The 24,890-nt window shown below is 40.4% G+C and overlaps 2 protein-coding genes across 3 annotated transcripts in view; both read right to left on the reverse strand.

Annotated features, from left to right (window-relative positions):
• Positions 1–4,245, reverse strand: part of trim71 (tripartite motif containing 71, E3 ubiquitin protein ligase) — a 40,176-nt gene extending 35,931 nt beyond the window's left edge. The window contains exon 1 of one of the 2 annotated variants that reach the window (XM_015392936.1): positions 2,588–4,245. In XM_015392936.1, coding sequence (XP_015248422.1) covers positions 2,588–3,340 — 753 coding nt within the window. In that variant the 5' untranslated portion in view covers positions 3,341–4,245. The remainder of the gene's footprint in view (positions 1–2,587) is intronic. The other variant, XM_015392937.1, reaches the window with a different exon arrangement.
• A 5,501-nt stretch (positions 4,246–9,746) lies between these two features.
• Positions 9,747–24,675, reverse strand: topaz1 (testis and ovary specific PAZ domain containing 1). Its single transcript, XM_015392925.1, has 13 exons — positions 24,595–24,675; positions 24,299–24,356; positions 21,577–21,728; positions 18,486–18,578; positions 18,284–18,399; positions 18,128–18,191; positions 17,880–18,051; positions 17,291–17,394; positions 17,054–17,219; positions 14,741–14,893; positions 14,380–14,592; positions 14,070–14,253; positions 9,747–10,004 (listed from the first exon to the last, which is right to left on the reverse strand). The coding sequence occupies exons 1-13, from the start codon at positions 24,634–24,636 to the stop codon at positions 9,782–9,784; spliced, it is 1,740 nt and encodes a 579-aa protein (XP_015248411.1). The 5' UTR covers positions 24,637–24,675; the 3' UTR covers positions 9,747–9,781.
• Positions 24,676–24,890: the final 215 nt, after the last annotated feature.

The raw sequence follows: 24,890 nt of genomic DNA on the forward strand, positions 1-24,890 counted from the left end.
CTATGCATCAGAAGCATAAATTGACCTTAAAGCAGAACGTGAAGTCCGTTTGAGCCCCTGGTGTTTTGAAATACTGTGAATAATGCCATTAGTTTACAGCTGCGGATGTGTTTATATCCACAAGTCGAATATGGTATCCATACAGAAAAATATGTTAAGGTATAATAATTTTAACTAAAGAGGGTAGAAAGAAGTAGGATGTAAACAATAAACAAATGAGAGAGCTAAGAATAGAGGGTGTACAACAGAACTGTGACACCAAAGTCCACCGATATTCTTGGGACATTTTTTTTTAAAAGGACTATTTACAGATTTTATTTTATTTTTTGAATAAGGGGTGGTTTTCCTACAAAGGTAAGAAACAAGGATAATATTTTAAAATAGTTGAAGGCAAACCGTCCGCAGTTGTTTATTTTTAGCCAATGGGAAACAAAAAAATGACATTTGCCACTTGAGACTGGACAATTGGCTGAATGGCTGATAATCCCACGAAATCAACGTCTTCACCTTGTCAACACCTAATTCACACATAATTGACCTGTTCTCAACACGTTATCAACGCCTTAACTGAGTGCGAAAAATTAACATTTTGAGGATGACGTGCAAACAGGAGACAAACCGCATATCAGTCACATGTTGTCAAAAGTCAAGTGGTTTTGAACCAGTTGGCTTTCCGTAGGCTGCATTGGTTAGCATGAACAAACACACAGGCTGTGTACGAACAGCCGCCCTAATCCATTGCTGGCACTGCTGTGACAACAAATCCCATAATGCTTTGCAAGGAGAGCTCTTGCAAATCATTCTAGGATATATCTGCTCGTCTTGTGATCATGGACGATCAATTGTTTTCAAGGTGCATTGTAAGAAATTTCGAGTCCACAACTTTTTCATCCACTAGACACTCAGACACTTATTTAAAAAGGCGTAACCACTATATAGTGCCTTATATAGGGATTAGGATTAGGACGAACATTCTTACACAGTAACTGTGTCTCGACGTACGCCATAATCCCTAGATACCACAATCACTATATAGTGCAGGGACTATATAGTGAGCTCAGTTAACTGACCATTCAGACAGATGATCACTACTTTTCACTCCCCGTTGGTCACATGACTCTTCCTCCCCACAAAGTGGCTGCACCATCTTTGTTATTTGCCGCTACTGTTGGGTAGCGACAGCGGGCTACTTTAGCAACAAATCCCATAATGCGTTGCAAGGAGAGCTCACTACTTTTCAAGGTGCATTGTGGGAATTTCAAGTACACTACCTCTTCATCCACTAGACGTACGGACACTCATCTAAAAATGGCATAACCAATATATAGTGTGCTGTATAGTGATGGGGGCGGACATTCGGACACAGCCAGTGTGTAGCTAAATATGCATATCATGGAGCATCGTGGCAGAAATGGGAAAGGCAGGTTCAAACTTATCCACTCTGGGAGCGAATATAGTTGGTTTTGGGGGCTGACTTGTCTGATCGGACCGCCTAACTGACCAAGAAGTCAGGGGGATGCTTAATAGGGTTTTGTTTTTGCAGTTCTAACTGGGAAATGCAAATAAAGCAAAAACCAGACCTGAGAAAAACAAAAGCATGACTCAAAATTCTCCCTTTTTCAGACTGTGAAGGAATCTAGTCAAATAAAGCAGTAAATGTAAAAAGGATCAATTCTGATCTTCATTTGACATCATCATCTTTGTAAAAATGCAGGTCCCTGATATATAGGTCGGGCCAATTGGTGGCGCTGTGACACAGAAACACAGCATACCAGCCAGGCATGCGCAGACGACTCTTGTGAGGTAAACACAGCTTCAGTTACAGAAAGTGATGATCTACATCATCATCCTTTCAGAAAGGTCACAGATAAAAGGTTGACACACATGATTCATGTGGACACAACACCTAAAAGACTAAATATCTTTCCACAGGAGCTCATCCATGCTGCATCTCCTCCAACAGAAGCTGTAACCACAAATATTGCAAACAAACAACCAAACCAATCTTTTGATTGTTTTGTTATTCTTCTTAAAATAAACCTAAAACAAGACAAAGCTGTTATCTTCTTTCATAATCTGTGACGGTAATATTAGCCTCAGGATACATGATGCACAAAATCACTTTTTGTATCCAAATTTTAAATTTGTCTTAATATAAGGGGAAAAAATGAAAAAAAAAAACATTGATCCATCGCCAGCTCAGGACCTTTAAACATTTCAGAAACATGTGTTGTGCAGTTACAGCAGGGGCCTCTCTCTCCCTCTGAATGGATGGTGTGGTACAGATTAACCAGACTCTGTATTGGTCTATGCCTATAAGTGTTTGTATGGATGAAGGGTCTGCGTGCGTGTGTGAAAATCCAGCTCAACACACGTGCCTGCCCCTCTCCAGGGAACTAGGTGAAGAGCCACTCAGCTCCCTTTGAACCTCGGGCCATATGGCTCACAGCAGGGGTTATGTGCTGCACACTATAGCACTGTATAGTGTGTCTGGAGGACTGATGCAAGTAGCTTTACGGTTAGTTTGATGTTTATTCCACTGATATAAACACTTTGTGACCAATTTGGAGACACTTGCACCACTCACCTCATTGTCATGGTGCTGGCAGTAGCTCATCCTGTCCTGGAACAGGGACAGCAGGGCAAAGTTGTTCTGCAGGGACTGGGCGAGGGACACGGACACCCCCGGTTGGCCAGAGCTGCTATTGTTGGAGTTGACCCGGCTCAGGTGGAGGCTCTCACCCAGGCGCTCGATGAAGTGGTCTTTGGTCAGCCGCACCCGCTGGTGCGCTCGGACGCAGTTGTCGCAGAGGTACTCCTGGCAGTCCAGGCAATGGGACGTGGCTGGGTTCTCCTCATCGCAGGAGCTACACTGAGGCTCCCCCATGTTCTGTGTGTGCAGCAGGCCCCCGTGTGAAGGGTGGAAGCCAGAGGAGCCCCCAAGCAACCCCCCAAGGTGATGGTGGCCGTTCTTGTTCTGGATGTTCTCTTCCGAGCTCACCACCACGTCCAACAGGTTGCTGAAGAGGAAGTTGGAGGAAGGCAGGGAGTCCACCCCGGCCTCGGATATGGAGACCTTCTGGTCGCAGGTGGGGCATCGCAGCTTCAGGGGGTCACCGGGGCTGCGCTGCCCCTCCAGGCACTGCCTGCAGAAGGCATGCAGGCAAGGCAGGACGTGGAGCCTTTTGGTGGGGTGGTTGGAGGAGTTTGAGGTGTGAGAGGAGGACGATGAGGTAGAGGAGCTGGAGGAGATGGGAGCAGAGGAGCCACACAGCTCCTTACAGACCGGACAGGTCTGCAGGTCGGAATCTGGGAACGAAGCCATCTGTAGCAGAAACATCAGCTCACAACATGTGTGGGAAAAAATAAGTCTGAGGTATTCATCTGAGGCGGTGTCAGCTGGTTAGGCTGGACAAACTGGGGCATCTGAGGTAGATCCTTGAGGTATTCAGTCAGTTCAACTCACTTTTTAAATCTGATTATTTTGATTAGATGCAAAAATCAAGGAGGCATCAAAATAATTAAAACATTGTTACTTCATAGCTAAATAAAAACAGATTATTAGGCTCATCTCTATTTGGAAAATGATTGAGCGAGAATCAGCAGGATTCTAATAAGATATTTAGAAAATGTTTATACATGGGAAGAGTCCCCTAAAAGTGGAGGGGTGCTGAGGTCCTGGAAGCGAAGTCTCTCCTCCCCCACCGAGCAGACAGCATGACTTCAGGGCCCCGCAGCAGCTGCCAGACCTCCGGACAGTGCGCCGCTCCTGCCTCTCACCGTGTGGGGAACCAGTTGGACCGGACCGGCCTGGGCTCCACCATGAGGGGCTCCCTTCAGAGGGCGTCACGCACAGCCGACAGCCGTTGGAGTGTTCTCAGCGCGAGCCGCGGACACGGAGCGCGTGCATTATTCATCCAAGCAGGGAGCTCCGGGTCACCGTCATAGAAGCTGGGCTCGCGCGGGTCCAGTCTGTCTCTCCGTGTGGAGGAATGCGCAGGGTTCCGTCCCCCCTCCTCCTCCCCCCCTCTCCTCACCTCAAAGGGAGCAGAAAAACAGAGTAGCTAGCTCCAACGGCTCCTCACTTACCTCCTTTTCTGTTTTGTTTTCGTTGCAACGCATCGGACACGCAGCGTCTGCGCTTACTTACGGCGCGTGTTGCACGAGCTGCAGCTCCTCGAGCCGCTCTTATCAGACTGAGAGGAAAAAAATGGACTCACTTCCGTCCTGTGAGTGAAGACACAGCAGAATCAGAGGGGTGTGTGCCACAGGCGCGCTCCCGGCGGTCAGGGGGGTGTGCCGCATGCTCGCTCCCGACGCTCAGGGGGGTGTGTGCGGTCACGTTGGGAGACGTGCGTACGTGCATGGTTCTGTTGGTAATGTTGGGGGAAATAGCTGAGGACAATGGCCCTCTGTGTGGTTCCGCTCTGGATGCCTTTTTCTATGTGTTGGATCCGAGAGCAACCTTCATATATAACCTATATATATATAGTTTTCTTATACAAATCCAATGAAATACTTTTATAATCTCAAAGCCCAACAAGCAAAGCTAGTCATGCAGTCTGTGTCATATAATTTTAATATAATTTTATCAATCTATAATTGTTAAATGTACATCTATATTTTGGGTCATTCTACAATTAATACTACTATATTTTCATTTTACTTAGTAGAAAGACTGATGGTCGGCTGACCAGTAAAGCCGCACTGTGACTCTTTCAGCCCTGCCTCAATATTTGCGAAAGAGGAGTTTTTTTTTTCCTGTATTTTTCCTTTGTCGATCATCTATAACTGCCCTGCAGGGTTGTCATGGTGATGATTGTCTCCAGTGGTCAGCAGGAGAGGTACTCCCTGGGTAGGTTAGAGATCCACCAGAGGCAAAAAAGAAAAAAAAAAAACATGTTTAAACACATATCTAAGAGCGATTCAGTAACACTACATAAACCTACCATGGATGATTTTTAGCCTGTTAGAGGAAAGAGAAGAGAATCCATGCAGGCTGGGAAATGAAATGCAAACTCCAGCAAAAAAAACCCTGACTTGAAATTTAACCTGGGAAACTCTTTCTGCAATTCAACAGTACCTTTAACTGCACCCGAAGTGAAACGGGATTATTCCTGCAATCGGTGGTTCAGTTTATATCTGTGCCCAACAGTGAAGAGGAAATCCTTTAATCCCTTTGTAGATGAGCTACAACTAACCAGAGAAGAAATGTTTTGCTTCTGAAAAGGATTATCAGTACAGCAGAAAGCCAAATTTCAGTCAGTTTATTTCTATAGCGCCAATTCACAACACGTCTTTTCAAGGTACTTTACAGTTCACCAGATCATACAGTGAAATTGATTCAAAGTTTCTATCTAAGGAAAAGCAGTTAATTGCATCGACTCGTTGACTCAAATGCAATCCCTCACACTAAGCATGCTTGTGGCGACAGTGGAGAGGAAAAACTCCCTTTTAACAGGAAGAAACCTCCAGCAGAACCAGGCTCAGTGTGAGCGGCCATCTGCCGAGGCTAAATGAAGTTTAAAGGGACGGAAGCAGAGATACAAAAGGCAGCTGTAAAAGGCAGCCCCATCCTGGAAACACACAGCCAGGCAGACGAGGTCCGAGCCAGCTCCCATGTCAGAGGATGAAGAGAGCACATCCAGCCGGTCAGTCAGAAAAACAGGAATACACTGGAAAACAGGCCGATCTCGAACATCAAAAAGGAAACTTATCGACTCACTAAAAGTATAAATATGATTCAATTTGGGGTCTGAAAGTAATCGCCACACATTTGATGTTTTAATCAGGAGTTTATCTTTTTTATTTTCATGATCTGATGTCTTTTTCTCATCTTCCCAGCACCCCTCTTTTAAAAGTCAGTCACTCCCTCTGGATCCCACCTCCTCTGTATGATAGCTATCTCCAACAGAAGGGTGACACAGAGGTACATGCTCAGTTTTTGGCATTTTAGAGGCATATTCATGGTTTTAGGCTGCGGGAGGAAACCAGAGTACCCAGAGAGAACAGACAGAAACACAGGGAGAACAGGCAGACAGACACCAGGCTGGGGTTGCTTACTTTTGAAAGGGAAACTGCGCTAAAAACAAAACTGCAAAAAGTCCATTGCAAAATAAACTCTTGGGAGTTTATGTTGTTTGAATAAAATGTCACGGTCCAAAGCATGCCATTGGATTAGCCATCATCTAATATTCTCCTCCACTAATACCTTCTTAGACTTCTCAAGGTTACATGATACGCCCACCTGCTGCTCCTTGTATCGTATAAATATGTTTTGAAACAAAAATAACCCAAAACCTTGGGGGAAAAAAAAACAAGCAGCTCTGATGGATAAAATAAAAACATAAAAAAATCCCAGTTTATTAAGTTAGGATGACCTTTTATGGGGGTGATCATGAGACATTCAACAAACTAAATTTGACCCAGGCTTATAAAGCTATAAACGGTTTCTGTCCATCTAAAGAAAAATAAAAACATAAGGACAAGAGTGAGGTTGTTGAAAAGAGAACAAACGGTTTATAAATATCCTGCAGGTTTCACCGAGGACACGAACAGCAACAAACAAGGATGTGAGAGGGCAACCAAGGCTGAAGCAGAGTTTGGTGGGGGTGTGAGTATGGCAGCTTTGCTTCAGGCACAAAATGAAATCACACAAACAGTTCAGTGTTATGGTGATTAGCTCCTATGTTACACACATGGAGGCGGTGGTTCTGCCGCCGGCACATAATCTGACTGAATCCAAAGGAGTTGAGATCCTGTAAGACTGGGAGCAGCATGTGAAGGTCGACAGGGCAGATTTTATGAGTGCTCATCATTGAGCTTCATCTCATGACTGCCTCATAGAGGGGGATATTTGTAGAAAGTGTGAAATCACTCCCAATAAGCGTAGTTTGCCCCCAGTGAAGTCAGTGAGGCGGTTCACCATTTTTTGATCATATAACTGTAGGTTTATTAGTGATTATACAAACAGCTGCTGAGAAATTAGTTTTACTCTTGGAGAATAAATGTAGCTCTATATTGCCCCCTGCTGGTTAAATAACTGGTATTGCAAGCTTTCAATAAAGGAGTGGAAAAGACTTTTGTCTCATTAGCAATCTTATAAATTGATCTGTTTTAAATGACAGCAGCTCTGATTTCCATGTAATGTTCTCAGAAGTGGCTTCACTTGAAAATGCTTCGACTGAAACCAGTCCAGTGCAGCGGAGACTGGTGGAGTTTTCTTCAGGGGGGGACTATAAATTCAAAATAGATGTACATCACACAATTATACTGATATGAAGGCCAACAACAAAAAAATATATAAAAACACTTTATTAAAACAAAAATGTCATGTACAGGTTTACTTTTTGTACATAAACGTTGCCCTTCTGAGGCTTTGTGAAGGTAAATATGGGTTTTGCATGCTCCAATATGGTGTCACAGACCTAAAAATAATAATGTGCCCATTTAATAATGGAGAAACTATTAGTCAGTTTTATACTTTTAATATCTTAAAACTATTTATTTTCTGAGAATGTGTTTAAGAGTTTATTTTTTGTTGCAAATTAACAAACATCTAGAAAAAGTTCAGTATTTTATTATTTTCCTTGTGAATCCCAGATTGTTCATTCTTCTTTGCCTTTTCTAAAAAGTGCTTTTAATCAGTCCTACCTGTCGGACAGGGGCAAAAATTCCAGGAGCCCAAAACCCATAATTTTTTATGATTGACCAAATATTTATTAATTTTCCCTAGCAACATTATACAATTGGTTATTTCGCTACACTTAAGGGGCGCTTTGAATGAGTGCCCAAGAAGAGCAATGATGCGTTCTGTTGGTTGAATTGGTGGAAGTGGTGTTTTAACCCCCTATGGACCAGCCGCCACTGGTCCAGCGTAGCTCTACATCTTTAACGTTTCCCTTAAGGATTTGTTATCAAAATCCATAATTTTATCCAAACCTGCTTGGTTTGTTACCTGCAAAGGAAAAGCATCCCCACATCATTCTGCCACCACCACCGTGTTCAGCCTGAGGCATTGACAGGGTTTATACAGGAATGAGCAACTTTAATTCAATGCATTTTAATGTTCTTAGAAATATTTTCAATGCTATCAACAAGTACCCATGACTCGTATATTACACGGCAAAATACTTCATCTTTACCGTCTACAGGTTGCAGTCATGTCACGAATTCCTCGTTTTCCAGCCACTTTTGTTGAAATTTGCATTTTCCCATTCTCTAGCTTTTTCTCTGCCCCAGCCTTCTTTTTGAAACATACGGCTTTACGATCAACCAGAAGCAGTTCAGCGCAAATACGCAGAACAAGTTATATTAGAAATATCTGATAAAATTGTTTTTATAATTTTTTTTTTAATTAAAGCATTTTAAATGCCACAATGATCACATTTAATGAATTTTAATGCCAATTAAAGCCTTAATTAAAAAAATATATATTTAATGACTTTTAATGATTTTCAATGACCCTGATTGAGTTTTCCTCTGACCAGAACACCTTCTTTCACACATGGTTTATAGCAGCAATAGAATTTCTTTTTGCTAAACTTAACCCAGTGTAATTTTTACTGAATCTCCTGGATGAACCAAGAATGTCTGCAGCTCGTCCAGAGCAACAGTCAAACTTTTAGTGACTGATTATTACACTTGCTGTACGTTCAATATACTCCTCATATCTTAATTTTATTTTTTTCCACAATTTTTATTTTCTTGGATTACTTAGAAACCCTGGTTTACTCTGGTGAAACCACAACATGAGTTGAGTCTGATAAATATTCTAACGTATTTGATTAAAAAGTACCAAATAATTAGAATTTTAAGATGTAAAATAAATAACACTACACAAATGTTGGACTTTCATAAGCCTTAATTAAGCTCATTGATGTTTAAGTTCAAGTCAAAGTTCAAAAATAGATGGTAAATTAGTCTTTAAATTAAAAAAAATCTCTCTGGACAAAATGCATTACAGAATTTATTTTGTCGCATAACTTTAAACTTTGTTAATATATCTAATCTATAAAATGGGGGTGAAGGAATAAACACCTTATTTCTCCTCTAGGTTAGGTTAAAACAAGCTCCACCCCCATGCTACAATAATTTGGTCACGAAAACCATCCCAGATCATAACTCCTCTACCACCGTACGTTTCAAGACGTGCTGTTTACATTTTGAAAACGCTTTTTTTCCTACAGAAAAATATTAGATCTAATTCTAATTCTTTAATCTTATTCTAGTGTTACGGCTTATTTAGATGCTTCTTTGCAAACCTAAAGTATGCAGACAGAAAATCCACAAACAAAATTAGCTAACAAGCTATCCTCCCTAAGGCTCAACTAATTATAGTCATGATGTTTAACATGGAGTCAAACTGCCAGGTCAACTTCAACAGGAAGGTTTTTTATTCAAGTTAGAATGAAATCATCCTGTTTTTCCTTAATATCCAATGAATAGAATTTAATCCTTAGATATATATAGAAACACAAAGAAATAAGTATTTAATAAAAATGATCACATATGCTGAACAAGCAACAGGTTAGACAGACAACAAACATAATGGTGATGATAAAAATACATATTTACAATAAATTTTTATTTACAATGAAGAACACTAACCCAGACCCACCCCTACACAAAATTACAAAATTAAACTGAAGATAAACGGGGAAAAAAATGCGAGTACAATAAAAAAACAAAAAACAAAAAAAAAACATGTTATTGGTATAACAAACAGTGTTCTACCTGAGAGCGGACTGATGCTGTACGTAATGCTGACTACTCACCTCGCTCAGTTTTGGTCTAAACATCGAGCGCGGGGAGTCCACAGTTCAGAGGCCCACAGGTGATTTCTGTGGAGCCAGCGCCGCGCACTGGCAACGTCCAACCTGAACACCTGTTCCTGGGAGACGTTAACGTTGGTGTAATGGACGTCCAGTTTGGGCTGAGGAAGGGACGATGCTAAGAGGAGCCGGGTCCCTGCTGAGATGTAATCCACCTCAGAGTTAAGAGTCCTGCGAAAAAGACATGAGGGAGGACCTTCAGATTGCATACAACAGTTGGGACGCCCTCACCTTATGATATTATCCAGAATCATTCACCATTTCTAGATAAATTTAAATGCATTTTATGCAACAGGGCAGGGATTCCCAAGCCCAGTCCTCGAAAGCTACTAACCTGCAGCATTTAGCCACATCCTTTCACAAACTGGAAATACAGTCATATGAAAAAAGTTTGGGAACCCCTATTGATCTTAATTTTTTTATTTCTAAATATTTGAGTGTTTGCAACAGCTATTGCAATTTGATGCATCTAATAACTGATGGACGCAGTAATACTTCAGTATTTATTGGACTAACAGAAAATATGCAGTACGCATTCAAAAAAAAATTGACAGGTGCAAAATGTGCCTTGATGAAGAATCAAACACTAAGAAACAATCACATGACTTGAGGGAATCCCATATGAGTTCAAACTCTTCGATTAACTCCCTCAGTCTGCTCGTTTTCTGTCAGCATCCACATTAGAAGCAGTGTGGGCCCTGTGGTGGCCTTCATCATAAAACAGAGGTGAGAACTGTCCAATGGCTACCATGAGTTCATGCGTCCGTTCTCCAATGGTCAGCTTTTCCTTCTGAAGTGTTGATCGATGTGGTCTTTAAAATGTTGGTAAAGCATGTTTGACAGAAAGCACTGAAAACTGTGCAGATTTGCTGCAAGTCGCTGTCATCACTAGTTTTGCCATTTTAAACAGGGTTTCATGTCTCCATGCAGACCATCTGATATTATGAAACTTACCCAGTATCACGAAAGAGATCCCACTTTCTTCACAAAGCTTTTGTTTTTTTGCACCAACTTTTTGTAAGTAAAACTGCAGCAGCGTGACCCCAGCGCGATCAAATGTCTTTCAATAAGGAATGGTGTTATCGGTCAACTTTGAGCGATTCTCCAGGCTTGGACTGATCATTTTTGATATCGGGCATTTGCCCGGTGGGCTGACCCTCCTTAAATCATACCGGCCAAACACCTACTCTCTGACCGAAGCACCTACCTGTGACGGTAAAAAACTTAAGAAGGAGCTAAAGAAGTAATACAATGTTAACTAATGACGCATGCAGTATATATAGCCCTTCCTTGTCATGCACATCCTTGTGACGGTTGGCATATGGTGTAATTTTCTATGTCTTCCAACTGTAAAATCCTTGCAACAAACTTAATTCTAAATAAATTATTCTAAATCTTTATTCTATCTCTATTCTCCCACTCTGTAGAATCTGTTAGTTCAATCTCTAACGTTCTGCTCTCTCTGCTTTTTCTCATAGTAGCTTCGCCTCGTCCGTTCATGTTAGGCTGTGACTCCATCCTGGAGAGAAATATCAGCTGTGCTGCTTCCATCAACACCTTTGTTTATAGATGCTGGAGATCGGCCTTTTTTCCAGTGTAGTCCTGTTTCTCTGACTGAATGGCTGGATGTGCTCTCTTCATCCTCTTACATGGGAGCTGGCTCGGAGCTCGTCTGCCTGGCTGTGTGTTCGCCTTTTACAGCTGCTTTCTGTATCTCTGCTTCTGTCTTCTTGAACCCCAGTCAGCCTCGGCAGATGGCCGCTCACACTGAGCCTGGTTCTGCTGGAGGTTTCCTTCTGTTAGAAGGGAGTTTTTCCACTCCACTGTCGCTAGAAGAATGCTTAGTGTGAGGGATTGCCTTCCAGTCGATGCAATAAGCTGGTTTTCCTTAGATAGAAAACTTTGAATCAATTTGACTGTGTGATCTGGTTGAACTGTAAAGTGCCTTGAGATGACATGTGTTGTGAATCGGCGCTATATAAATAAACTGAATAGAAATGAAAATTGAACAAAACTAAAATGCTTTCTTCAAACCAAACCGTGATGTTCCTATTATATTTCGTGAATTTATGTTCGAATATTTAGCAAAAATATGTTGCAGCGCATTGATGCATCCGTTTACATTATTCCATTGTGTAGATGGAAAAATGCCAGAGCCGAAAATCGTTCCCAGTCCGACCCTGATGCATGGTGCAACAAAATGTGCACATTTTGTCTGAGCTTTGGCACATTACATTACAGCAGCCCCGTCTGTGCGCAATGCGGCCAATTTTTTGTAGCCTGTGCAGTTCGGTCAGCACACAGTTCAATCAGTCTGAGGTAAACTCTCCGTTCCTTCGACACAGACACAGTCCCTAAAGTTCATCAGACTGCAACTTGGCTCTTAACTATCGCCCACACCAATGATGGTGTGAGCGATTATCCGTGTGCCATCTTCACGTGAATGATATGGACCTCTGACATTTACTCCTGTTTCAGTAAAGGAATATTCTCAAAATAGGAAGACATTGCTTTATGCTTCAGCTTTATGGAAGCTGAGGAGAAAAATATTTTAAAAAACTTGCCGCTGTTCTTCATTCAGTTTATCCCTCCATCTGGAAAGTGGGCGACTGGACATTTCATCTCGGTTAGCTTGTTTATTAGCAATGGCTTGCGCCACATTCATTCCTCCTTACTGTTTTTATGTTTGTCAAATAAAGGATGGTTTATAAAACGCACCTGTTTTGTCCACTAGATTCTGGCTTCAAGCTATGGCACATCTAGGAGCGAATTATTTGAAAAAAGTATTTTTTTCGGCTCCGGGCCAGTTTCCCGTTTCTTTAAAGGTGGCGAAAAGCCAAAGAGGCTGCTTAATGTTTCTTATTTTCTTGACATCCACACGCGCCGGCTACCATTCCTTCTTCCTGTCCGCTGGACTGCTGCTAGTTTTACTCACATGCCTGGAAGATGTCTAGTGCTACTACCACAGATGATCTCGCTCTCGAAATGGAATTGAACAATTCAGATTAGCTAGCCGAATTAATATAAGGGGTAGAGCGTAGCCGCCTGTGGCCTGGGCTTCCTGTTCCGACTCCAGTGCACATGCACGGATGACGTCATACAGGCGCCGCTTCGTTTTTAAAACATATAAATATAAATATAATAACCGTGGATGTCTGGGGGACAGTGAGTCGCCTACATGTTATGAATGCTGGCGTACCATAAAGAATAAATTATGAACAGTTTAGCTTGCGCTTTCAACTCGTTGCCCAAAGAAAGACGTTACTTGGATATAACCTAACGGAATATCTTCAGAACAGCTCCAAATGACACCATACTCATATGGGTGAGTAGAACATGATGTAATAATGTAAAATCAACCGGCCAATGTCAAAAAAACGGCGTTCCCCTTTAAATAAAATTTCAGGAAACCATTTAGAACAATGTTCAACTCGTCAACTTTGATTCACAGCTTGTAACAAGCCATACAGGGAAACACTGCAAATATCATGTCATCTAAATTCCTTTTTTTTTCTGTACACAACCATCTACTCCTGTGGGAGTACGCTGTGGGAATTATTTCCTTCAGCAGTGACAAGGAAACTATAATGCTGCCGTGGGTTAGATAAAACAATATTTAAGTGGCAGAGGGGAATAGTCCAGGGGTCTGCAATCTGTAGCCCCATGTGGCACTTTGGACTCTGTGTAATAGCTCTTAATAGAGGCTAAAAGGAGATAAAGAACTAATATATTTTAATAACAAAAAACAGTCTTAGGAGCTTTAGTGGTTTTTCTAAAGAATGTTTGAACTGAATCTTCACAAAAGAACAACATAAAAAGAATCTGAAATATGTTTTTAGAGCCATTTTTCTTTTAATTTCTTGGGAATTAAGTTTTTTACCATTTTTTTAAAAGCTAAAAATACCAAGAAACTTTTGGTTGTTTAAGATGACATATATTTGATAAAAATAATAGGGTGTCTTTGATTAAAAAGTCATGTGATATTTTGCGGCTCTAAAGGACTTTTACCAAGTCGGACTCGAAGAAAAAAAGCTCTTTGTATATGAAAGGTTGCAGACCAATTTAGAATCTGTTACGCCTGGGAAGCTGCATTGACAGCAATCACAGGTTAATAATGCAATTGCTTTTAAAACTCATTATCAATTAACCCCCCCACCCAAAAAAAAATATTTAGAATTTTATGTAAAAATGTTAAAGGTGTGGGAAAATGTTTTAAACCACAAAATGAGGGTTTACCTCTTCAGAGTAATGCTGAGGGTGGGGGTGACGGTGTCAGACAGAAGGATGACCGATGCATTCAGGGCCACAAACATCTCCAAGCTGAGAACGAGCTCCACCTCTCCGAGCGAGCAGGGGACGGTCAGCTCCATCAAACCGGGCTCTGCAGACACTTCTGGATAGTAGCCCACACTCAGGGAGTCTGGGTGAAATAAAAAGATACTGTAAAGCTTTGATTATTCCAATCAATATTAATCTCATGACTGGATTCTACTGTTCATTTCTCAGCTGTTTAGCACACAGGGCAGTAACCCAGAGATATATTTACGTTTGAAGACTTCCCGCGCCCGCAGCCAATGGTTCTGTCGGCCAAGTTTCTCGATCGTCGTCTGCAGCAGCAGGGGATCCACAGCCAGCCCTTTAGACAGCATGAACTCCACCGTGTCGGACGCTACAGGAAGAAATGTGTGTCTCTCCGTCTCCAAACACATTTGGAGGTGAGACGTAAAGTGAGGAGCGTACCTGGAGATGTCGATCGAGTCTGGGGGGAGAGCAGAGTGACCAATCATTTATCAGTTTTATAACGGAGACGTGCAAAGTTTGCAAAGAGAAAGATTTCCACTTCTTTTGTTTGACTGAATAAAAATTGTAGCAGCTTTATGAACAAATCTGATTATGAACAAGCTCACCGATGGGTTCCTTGACTCCTGGCAGGTTACAGAGCACCTCTAATGTGTCCCTGATAGAGATTTTCCTGGCCAGTTGGATCTGAACATTAGTCCGACTCTCTAGATCAGCGGGCTTAGATGGTCGGGCCCATGAACCGAGGAACCAGCCATGCTCTGAAGGAACAACAAAGAAAAACATTTTAGATTTAAAAAGCCCTGAAAATGATTGTGTTATCCCAGTGGTTCCAATAGGGGGCAGCTTTTGCACAATTTACTGCATCACCTCATGGAAGTGACCACGCTTTAATACCGAGCTTCAGCTCTTCTGCAATGTTGTTTCATCATCTTCCTCTTAGACCCCCCGTCGTGTCTAGGTTAGACTGGTTGATTGGCCCTCAATTCAGTGATGTACTGATCATTAAAATTAGGTATTGATGCTTTTGAAAGTCTGCAAAGTCCTAAGCTGGAAAATAAAATTAGCATCTCCATAAAAATTAGAGAGAAACATCTGAAACATCCTGGTGGGTGGTTGATGCGTTGTCTCTCTTTAAGGATCTTGATCTCTAAATTTACTTCAATATCTAAAGTGGACTGAGGATCACAGACTGACAGACCACACCCATTTCCTGACTATATGATGGGGTTTTTGGCTTTGTGACTTCAGCCATAGTCCCAGCATCATCTTTCCACCTCAAAAACTCATCAATAGAATTTGCACAATTTCTTTTTGCCAAACTTTTTCCTTCCACTAAACTTCATATTAGTTTGCTTGATCAAGAAGTTAAGTTTTTATTACCGTATCGGTATTTTCACGACTATAAGGCGCATATAAACGTCTTTTTTTCCCCTCAAAATGTGCGATGCGCCCTTTGGTGCGGTGCGCCCTATGTGTGTTGTTACTGCGGACTTTTGAGACCACGTCATTGAGGAGATGATGAAAGAGTGGCTGAATGTAAGGAGACCAGGTGGTTTTTTTTCCACTCATCACCATCGCTGTTAATCTGTGACTCCATGCGTGCCCATCTCACAGCTAATGTGAAAAACATGGTGAAACAAATTAACTTGCTGTTATTCAACCGCTCGACATCGGTGTAAACCGGACGCAGCAGGTGCAGCAGCAGCGAGTTTGAAAGCAAAGTCAATGGTTGACGCGTGTATAGGCGCAGCAAAAGGTCCCGCAGCGCGTTTTGAGCATGCTCGAGATGGAAAAATTGAAGTTTTGCTGCTGGACAGCAAATATAGCTGCAAGGCAAAGAAAGGATAGGATAGCTCAGCCCAACGCGCGTCAGACACACTTTTGCACCACGCAGGCAGAGCAGCAGAGCTGCTTCAGCCGTGCGTCAGAACTAACTGCAGGCAGCAGGTTAATAAAAGCGAACATATTCTGCCGGCAGAATAATTCCACGAAAAGTGGAAGGCAGCGCTGGGCAAGTTACGCCACCGTTTGCGGATGGATTGTTGATGCTTGGACTAACGTGTCTGCTGGCACTGTTGTTCGAGCTTTCGCAAAAGCCGGCATCATTTCAGAGCCTTTCCGGCACGGAAAGTGACTCTGACCGCGAAGAAGGGGAAACTGGCATTTCTGATTTAGCGCAGCTGTTTAATTCAGAAACAGAGGATGATGACTTTGATGGGTTTGATTAATACTTTGTAATAAATACACCTTGCAGCTATATTTGCTGTGATCAGTGGGAATAAAGTAGTTTTAATATGTTTTTAAGTGATAAAGTCCACCTGAAAACTTAATCATTGCAGTCAGTTCATCCAGATTATCATCCTGCCTTCCAATATTAGTTCTGTCGGAGCCGCTCAGACCCCCACATACCAGTGGTGCGCCGACAATAGGAATGTCTCACGGCCAGCTACCAGGTTTGATTAATACTTTGTAATAAATACATGAATAAAGCACAGTCATACTCAGTTTTGCTCCTGCTGTATTTTTAAATATGCAGTAGAGGTATTTAAACGTAGTAGAGGACATGTACCTGTATATAAAAAACGCGCCCTATAGTCCGGTGCGCCTTATGTGTGTGTTAAATACAGAAATGGCACACTTAACTGAGACTGCGCCTTTTAGTACGGTGCGCCTTATGGTCGTGAAAATACGGTAGTTGTGAGCCATATTAAAGCATAAATAAATGTCTAATAGATCTATAGGATAGAAGCTTTCCTTTTTTTTATGAAATAACTGAAATAAATTCATTATTTGATGATTTTTATCTGTAACAGCTCTTTAATTTGTGTTAGAATTTCATGCATAACCCAACCTATGAAGCGTTTCGCCATAGAGAAGAACCTTCTGTGCAGCATATGTGGAGTTTAGGAGCTCAGTACCTCTGAATGTGTTCAGCGCTGCCTCCGCCATTCCACTCATCAGGAAGAGCTCTGCAGCCACGGTGATCAGGAAACAGGGCGATGCTCCGTCCTCGTTCCCAAATAAGCTCTTCAGTGTCACGTAGTCCATTTTCAAACTGGACAGCACCTGCACCACTTTGCAGCCCTATGTTTGGAAAAGACGATGAATCAACTGAAGGCAGGAGGAAAGGAGGGAAGAACAGAAGGGGAGGTTACCTTATGCCAATGATGGTTTTTGTGGTATCTTAACATCAAAGAGACTCCGATCCTGCCAACAAAACTCCTCACCACGCTGTCGTCCTTATCTTCATTTTTACACACTGCAAACAAAGGGACCAACCATTACACGATGCACCGAAGCAGTCAGATCATGTTTTTGTTCGCATTTCATCAGCTTACAGCCAATCATTTTTTGCCAAGCTGTTATTTTAGTAAAAGTCAAAGCAGGATTTAACGTAATAGCTTAAAAAAACAGTAGCACCTGTGAAAATATAAAAATACATTTCAACAACAAAAGCCCTTAAAGTGTGGTTTGCATTTTGATTCATTCCCCTCTAAACTATGAATGGACTGCAGGGTTTCTCTCAATCATGCGTAAATTCAAAAGTGTTCAACCCCCTTTGCTTCACTTTACAGTCACATTGCTTTAGAGGCGTGGGAATTTAAATTTCTCTATCAAAGGAGTGTTTTTGATAAAAAACCGAGTCCCCAGCCTGAGATGAAGACATTTAAAACAACAGAAATAAAAGATTTGTGGCCAAATGGGAACAAAACCCCCAAGTCCTTTATTATTTAAAACTTTTACCTGATTCAACAAAAGCAGCGAAGGGCAGCGCCACCTTGTTTTTGTTCTCAGCCAGCAGGGCTATGGCGATCTGGCCGGTGATGCGCTCCACGTGGATGGGGTGTTGGCTCAGCTGGCAGATGGACCTATACACCTCACCCATCCGCCTCCAATCCTCCTGTTTGGCACAGAGCTGACAGAGGGATGATAACAGTAAAAATACAAAGGAACAACTCTAAGGGATGACTACCCAATAAAAAAACACTAACCTGGATTTCCACATTCCCATGCACTAAATTCAGGAAGTCTGGATTAGGTGGGCAGGCAGACAGGCTGGATGAGTTCAACCACAGTTAATCACAAGATTAAATGAAGACGTTTGAGACGTAGCAGCAGCTAAAAGTATAAACATGCGGGTTACTAACTTTTTGCTGCCAAGTGAAGCTGCATGTGAAATCTGATGGGCCGTCTGCTGAAACATGGGAGTGTTTTTTACATTTTCGATGCAGTCCAAGTTCAGCTCCAAACCACTACTGACCATCTGTTATTAAAGCAAATAAAACTCCTATTGAAATCCCAAACACACTCCTCTGCTGGACAGTAGACAAGATGGAGGAAGAGACATACCTTGATTGTGTGTTGCAGTAGCTCTGGAATAAAGCCGACTAGAGCCTTGTCTCTGACGTAGCTGAAGAGAGCCAGCAGGAAGTCATGGCCCGGCTGCAAAGGTTGGGATCAATGGTCAAACACACAGCTGGAGATACAGATTTTTTTTTATGCATATGTATTAAAAATTCGTCTGCATTGTAAAGGTTACAGGGGTCTGCAATCTTTACAATCCAAACAGCCATTTTTGACTTCAGTCCAGCTAATAAAACATGTTTAATGTGGGAAACATTACATCACTTTTTTTTTTTTTTCTTAAGAAAAACATATTTATCAGATATCAACCACAGGTTGCTAATACTGTGGTTGAATGTGGTGCAAGCCATCGCTAATAAACAAGCTAACCAAGATAAAATATAATATTGCCCACTTTCCAGATGGAGGGATAAGCTGAATGAAGAACAGTGGCCAGTTTTTTTTTAATATTTTCCTCCTCAGCTTCCATAAAGCTGAACATGCATATCCTATGACTTCCTATTCTGAGGATAAATGTTATCATGTTAAACAAAAACACACAAAAAACACTTATTTTTCGACTGAAAAACATAAATATATATTTGTCGATTCATTTTTTTGAAGTAAAAAAAAAAATTTGACTTAACTCCAGCGAATACGAACCACAAGCATTGCATCACATTTTTTTTTTGTTTTTTGGGGGGTTTAAGAAAGGATAACTTCAATTTAATAAATTGCCACCATAGGAGATCTGTATTTGAAGAAAAAGAACAATGCCAATTTAAGTTTTAGGTTTAAAATGAAGGGAGAATAAAAAGAGAACAAACATTGTTAATGGGTTGCAAATGTTTTTGGTAAATTATTTTCAAAACATTTTTCCGAATTAAAAAAGATGTAGGGCTGCAACTAACGATTATTTTAAAAATCGATGAATCGGCCGATTATTTTTTCGATTAATCGATGAATCGGACCAAAAATATTTTTTATATTAACCTCTTTATTCCAAAATAAACATTTTAGACAAAACAAACAAGCACACAAGTACAGTTTGCTCATTAACTGTCCTGGTGCAATATGAAAAATAAATGTTTGTGTTAAAACTACGCAAACTTACATGAGAAATGTAGCTGTACATCCACAAAATATAGGCTACTTTGTTTCATAAAGCGCAAAAAAAGACATTTTTGTTTTTTAAAGCCCCTAAGGGGTTCAAACAATAGGCCCCCCCATTTCAACAAATGAGGTTTTTTTTAGACTAGAAGAGTTCTGCCTTTTAAGACAGGAAAGTATAGCAGTTAAAGTTGCTACTTGAGAAAATACTGAACCATTGAGATAAAAATAGCCCTGTGATTCAAATTATAAATTGTATTTGGAATAAAAATGAGAGAACTAGGGGTGCTAAAAAACACATCCTCCAAAGACAGATATTTACATGGGAATGTGGCATATAATTAATTGACATATTACTGATCTTGCTGGATTTTATTCGGCTTTACTTCCATAAATTGCAGGATCTTCTTTACTTTAACTTTGCCAGAAGATTTAAACTTTAAAAGCCTTGCCCTCATAATTTGCAAGTTAATTTATTTATAAAGAAAATATAAACGCTGCTTAAACTAATTCAAATGAAATTAAAAGTAAAATAAGTAGCCAACCTTCTCACTGTCTGTAACCTACTAACACGGTAAGGAAAGCATCAGATGAGCTACCTGAGCAACTAACATTACATTTCCCCACTTTAAAACGAAACAAACATGGTCGCTCACCCTGCTGATCAGCTCTCTTCGCTGCCATCAAAGGCTCCAACGTATTTCCTTTTCAGGTGCTGCATCATGACAGTGGTGCTTCCGTGCCATGTTAATTTTTTTTTACAAAAGTTGCCTGTTACGACTTTTTTCGCTTCACAAAGCGCACGCTATTTTAATTATTGTGATCAATTTGTGACGTCAATCCCGACGCATGCGCGCTTCATTTGCAGTCTGGACGCTGAGGGTAAACATCCTGCGGCTCTGACTGCAGCGCTGAGAGGGACTCCTGCGGGAGCGGGGTTGGGATGGGGGAGGCGCCCCACGGCAATGACGACGGCGGCGGATGACGCATTAATCGCGCGACACAACTAATCGATGATGAAATTCGTTGCCAACGCTTTTAAAAGTTGATTTTTATCAATTTTATCGATTCGTTGTTGCAGCCCTAAAAAGATGCAAAAAGAAAAAACATTTCTGTTATATTTGATTTTGTAAATTACTTAAAAAAAAATTACTAAGGCTCCTTTGATAAAAAAGAAAAAAGAAAAAAACTTGGGCAATAAAACGTCATATGAACCTAGTTAGAAAAATGTAACTTAATGGAAATCTACAATAGGTAGCTGATGCAGTGTTGAAAGTATTTGAACACACTGCTATTTTGCAAGTTCTCCCACTCAGACATTGTCGTAGGTGCATGTCCACTGTGAGAGAGATAATCTATAAAAACATCCAGAAATCACAATGTATGATTTTTTTAAAACTATTTTTTTTTAAACTATTTATTTGTATGATAATGATATCTGCAAATAAGTATTTGAACAAAAAATCTCATTTCAGACCCCTCCATGGTTTCTTAGTGGGAGAACTTGAAAAATAGCAGGGTGTTTAAATACTTATTTTCTTCACTGTACTGTTGGAAAATTATTTTAAGACAAATATTTCCCCATTTTAAAAAGAGCTTAAAACCTATATATTTATAATTAGTTAATGACGTAGGAAGTTCAATGCAATTAGTGAGTGGAGAAAACGCTAAACACACACTTTTGTTGGTATTTCTAATGTTAAAAAATTGGCTAGTTCTGCATTACTTTTAGTCCAAGCTAAGAAGAGCCCTTGTTGAGGGTCTAAACAGCCACTTGTGGCCCCAGAGCCACAGGTTGCAGACCCCTGCTCTAACCTTTATAGCTGATATGTGCTGCTGATATTGCTTTTTCTTCCTCTATATACATGTGATAAGGGGAAACAAAAGACTTTATTAAAACAAAAAAGAACATTTCCAAAGCATGGCCATTGCATTCACTAATGGGTGAGAGTGTGAAAACAAAATACTTCTAAATGTAAACACTGACCACTAGATTGTAGACCAAGCTGACACGAAGCACTGAGAAGATGCTAGACACCATGCCGGCTTTGAGCAGAGCCCAGAGCAGGGACAGGTACACAGGCCTGGAGAAATACTCCCCTGGTGGGCTGCTCTGGTAGTATCCTGCAAACACAGCTCCTGTAGAGGGAAAACAGCAGGGTGGGAAACTTCTGACCTACATATTCATAAAGCACCATGCTAAAGTAATAACATCACTAGATTTTAACAGTTTTTTTTTTTTGTTATAACCAGAAACTTGTATGCATTTTCTTAGCTTTTATGCATAAGTCAGGAGTGAAATCACAATGTATGATTTTTTTTAAACTATTTTTTAAGATATACAAAGATATACTTTTTTCATTTCACCTTACACAGAGTAACCATTGGTGTCTGAGTTGAGCTGGATTTGTTTGCTAGATTGGACCCATTTAGCATGGATGCGCTTGATATCACCATCAGCAGAAACAGCGTGGGGACTCCCAATCCAAAACACATCCAGGAAAAATAGGCAACAGACTTTCTAGATGCATTGTGCTGGATCACTGAGGTCTCAGTCTGCTCATCAAACGATGTTTTAGTCAAAATGGGACAAATGACAACCTATTCTAAAGATATTATCAGTAAAAACTTACAAAATGTTCTAAGTGCTAAAAAAAAGTCAATAAAATGGATGTTTGGCTTTAAATATTTTTCATTAATTTGTTCTATCCGGAACTCCTTAAGTGGAAAAGTTTTAGTTTCAAGTGGATTATATATTCTTTTTTTAATATTTATTAAAGAAATCAAATAAAAGGGAAAAAAAAGAAAAAACTTTCAACTGGTTCAGTTTTGCAAAACCATATTTTCCACACTATAAAAAAAAAAACGCCTTATAATCCGGTGCGCCCTTTGTATGGATCAGATTAAGCTTCAACAGGTCTCAACTATGGGGAGCAACCGCCGACTCCATTTTCTCCCGTAGAAGAAGTAGCACGTGGTGCATACTGGGAACTTTCATTTCCATTTGTGTGTAAGACCCAATAGTGGCTCCTTTCAAGAGACACGCATACGACACAGAGTTTAAATTCAATGCTATCAGTTACACAGTAAAACATGGGAACAGAGCAGCAGCTCGACAATTAAAGATTAATGAATCAATGGTGCAGAAGTGGAGGAAGCAAGAAGATAACTTGCGCCAAGTAAAGAAGACTAAACAGAATTTCTGAGGGAACAAAGCAAGATGATACAGTTAGAGTACAAACTCGAACAGAGAGCAACAAGCAGAAGTATCTCAACAGTCACTATTCCAATGAAGGCAACAGTGCTAGCACGCAAAACTCAACATCAATAACTTTAGAGGCGCTCCTTTTAGGCATTTTCAGTTCATGAAAAGACTTTCAGTCTCTCCATTCGCACCAGTGTTGTTGACAGCCATCTTAGATTTAGTCTTTGTCTTCAGGGCGAAAGCTATTATTAGTCTTAGTCACATTTAAGTCATTATAATATGTGATAGTTTTATTCAAGTTTTACTCCACTAAAACTTAAAAAGGTTTTAGTCTAGTTTTACATTGCAAAAAAAAGTTATTTTTACAATTTCAAATAACAACCAGATTATTTACCAGACTGACAGCTCTTTCCTAGATACAACTATTACTGGGTATACAATGCTGCTGTGCAGTTCATCATTGCTGTTGGGCAGAAAAAAATTTATTAATAGAATTGAAATAAACTTTTTTTTATGAATTATTGTCCTACTTTATAAAAAAGGTGTCTCACTAAAGCTGTGAAAATAGCAGATCTAGTTCATCACATCATATTGGTTAATATAGCAGACAGACAAGTTAACAAAATGTACAATAAAGGAATGGTTTTAGACATGTATGGTTTACATCCCAAATCAAATACTTCCTGATCAACTATGAATTATGCATTACACACAGATCAATAAAAACTTCAATACTCCAAAAAAAAAAAAAAAAATCAAAGAACAAAAACATTCTTCTTTGCCAATTTTGGCTTTATTTCTTCAATTTCCCCCTTTGTTAATTCTCATTAGCGCAGCTGCATCTATGCACCTTATATATGGGGGGGAAAAAATTTTACAATAGGCAATCCATTGAAGGTGTGGCTTATAGTGCGGAAAATATGGTATATTGCAAATGCAACTAATTACCCTGCCCTAATACCAATATTGTCAAATGAAATGATGCCATATTTGCCAGTTTACATTTTTTCTTACACCTCTAGTCAGGGGACAATAGTTGTCATCATGAAGTGAAAGGAAATCGATGTTTAACTAATAAATTATGGAATAACTCGTTCAGATTCAGCCCTTCTCAATGTTTCATAAGACATCGTTTGCTTCAACTACATTCACAAAAAAAAAAAAAGATTGAATGCAGGCCTATTTTAAGTCTCACTATAAATTTTATAGCTGTGTTTATTGGGGATTTTCCATCTCCTCTACAGTTACCAGAGTTGCAGGTGTTTTCTCTTTCTGTTTTCAGAGGATCACTGTTCTTCATGATGCCGTTTGTTCCCCAATGTTTTCTAATTGCAGTTTGAGTTTTTAAATGACACGCTAAACTTTAGGTTTCCTTTTCCCTGGGGTCCAAGCATGCACTTGTGTTTGGTTATAATGTGACAAAATGCTGAATAGTTTTCTAATTCTGTCTGAATCTGCATCTGTTTGAGGCAGCAGGGAAGCCTTCCTCTCTAATGGTACTGACCTGCTCGCTGAAGGGATGCCAGATGATTGGAAAACCTCGCAACCGTGTCGACACACATCTAGAAGGAGACAGAATTATAAAAGCCCTTGAAAATGTGCAACAACACAAACAGCACAGCAGAGGGTGACATACCCCCTGTGATCAACAAACACCCCAGAGCCTAAAGAGGAAGGTAAAAACCCAGAAACAGTATTTGGACCTAAAAATCCTTCCAAGATGATTTAAAGAAAATATACAGTCAAATAAAAGGAACAGATGAAGGGATAAACGGTCCCTACAGACAGGTGTGGGCGTACCTTCTCGTCCCCTTCGCGAGGTAGATGCAGAAAGCGACACATTTTGAGGTCACATGACTGCCATTCACAGAAGTAATTTCTGCAATACTGAGGAGTGGAAGTGGAAGATTACAGTAAAAACAGCTTCTTTCCTTTTTTAAAGCACATCTTTTGGCGTATCAAATGTTAACAGATCATAGTTTTTACTGGATCATTCCATTTTCTAAACTCAACTTATTCAAATCATAATTCAAGGGGTTTATTATAGGAGAAAGAAAGCTATAGGAGAACATTTTGACATTAAGGAATGCTTACAT

This window comes from Cyprinodon variegatus, unplaced genomic scaffold, assembly GCF_000732505.1.
Source record: "Cyprinodon variegatus isolate N-32 unplaced genomic scaffold, C_variegatus-1.0 Scaffold615, whole genome shotgun sequence".
Classification (NCBI taxonomy): Eukaryota; Metazoa; Chordata; class Actinopteri; order Cyprinodontiformes; family Cyprinodontidae; genus Cyprinodon; species Cyprinodon variegatus.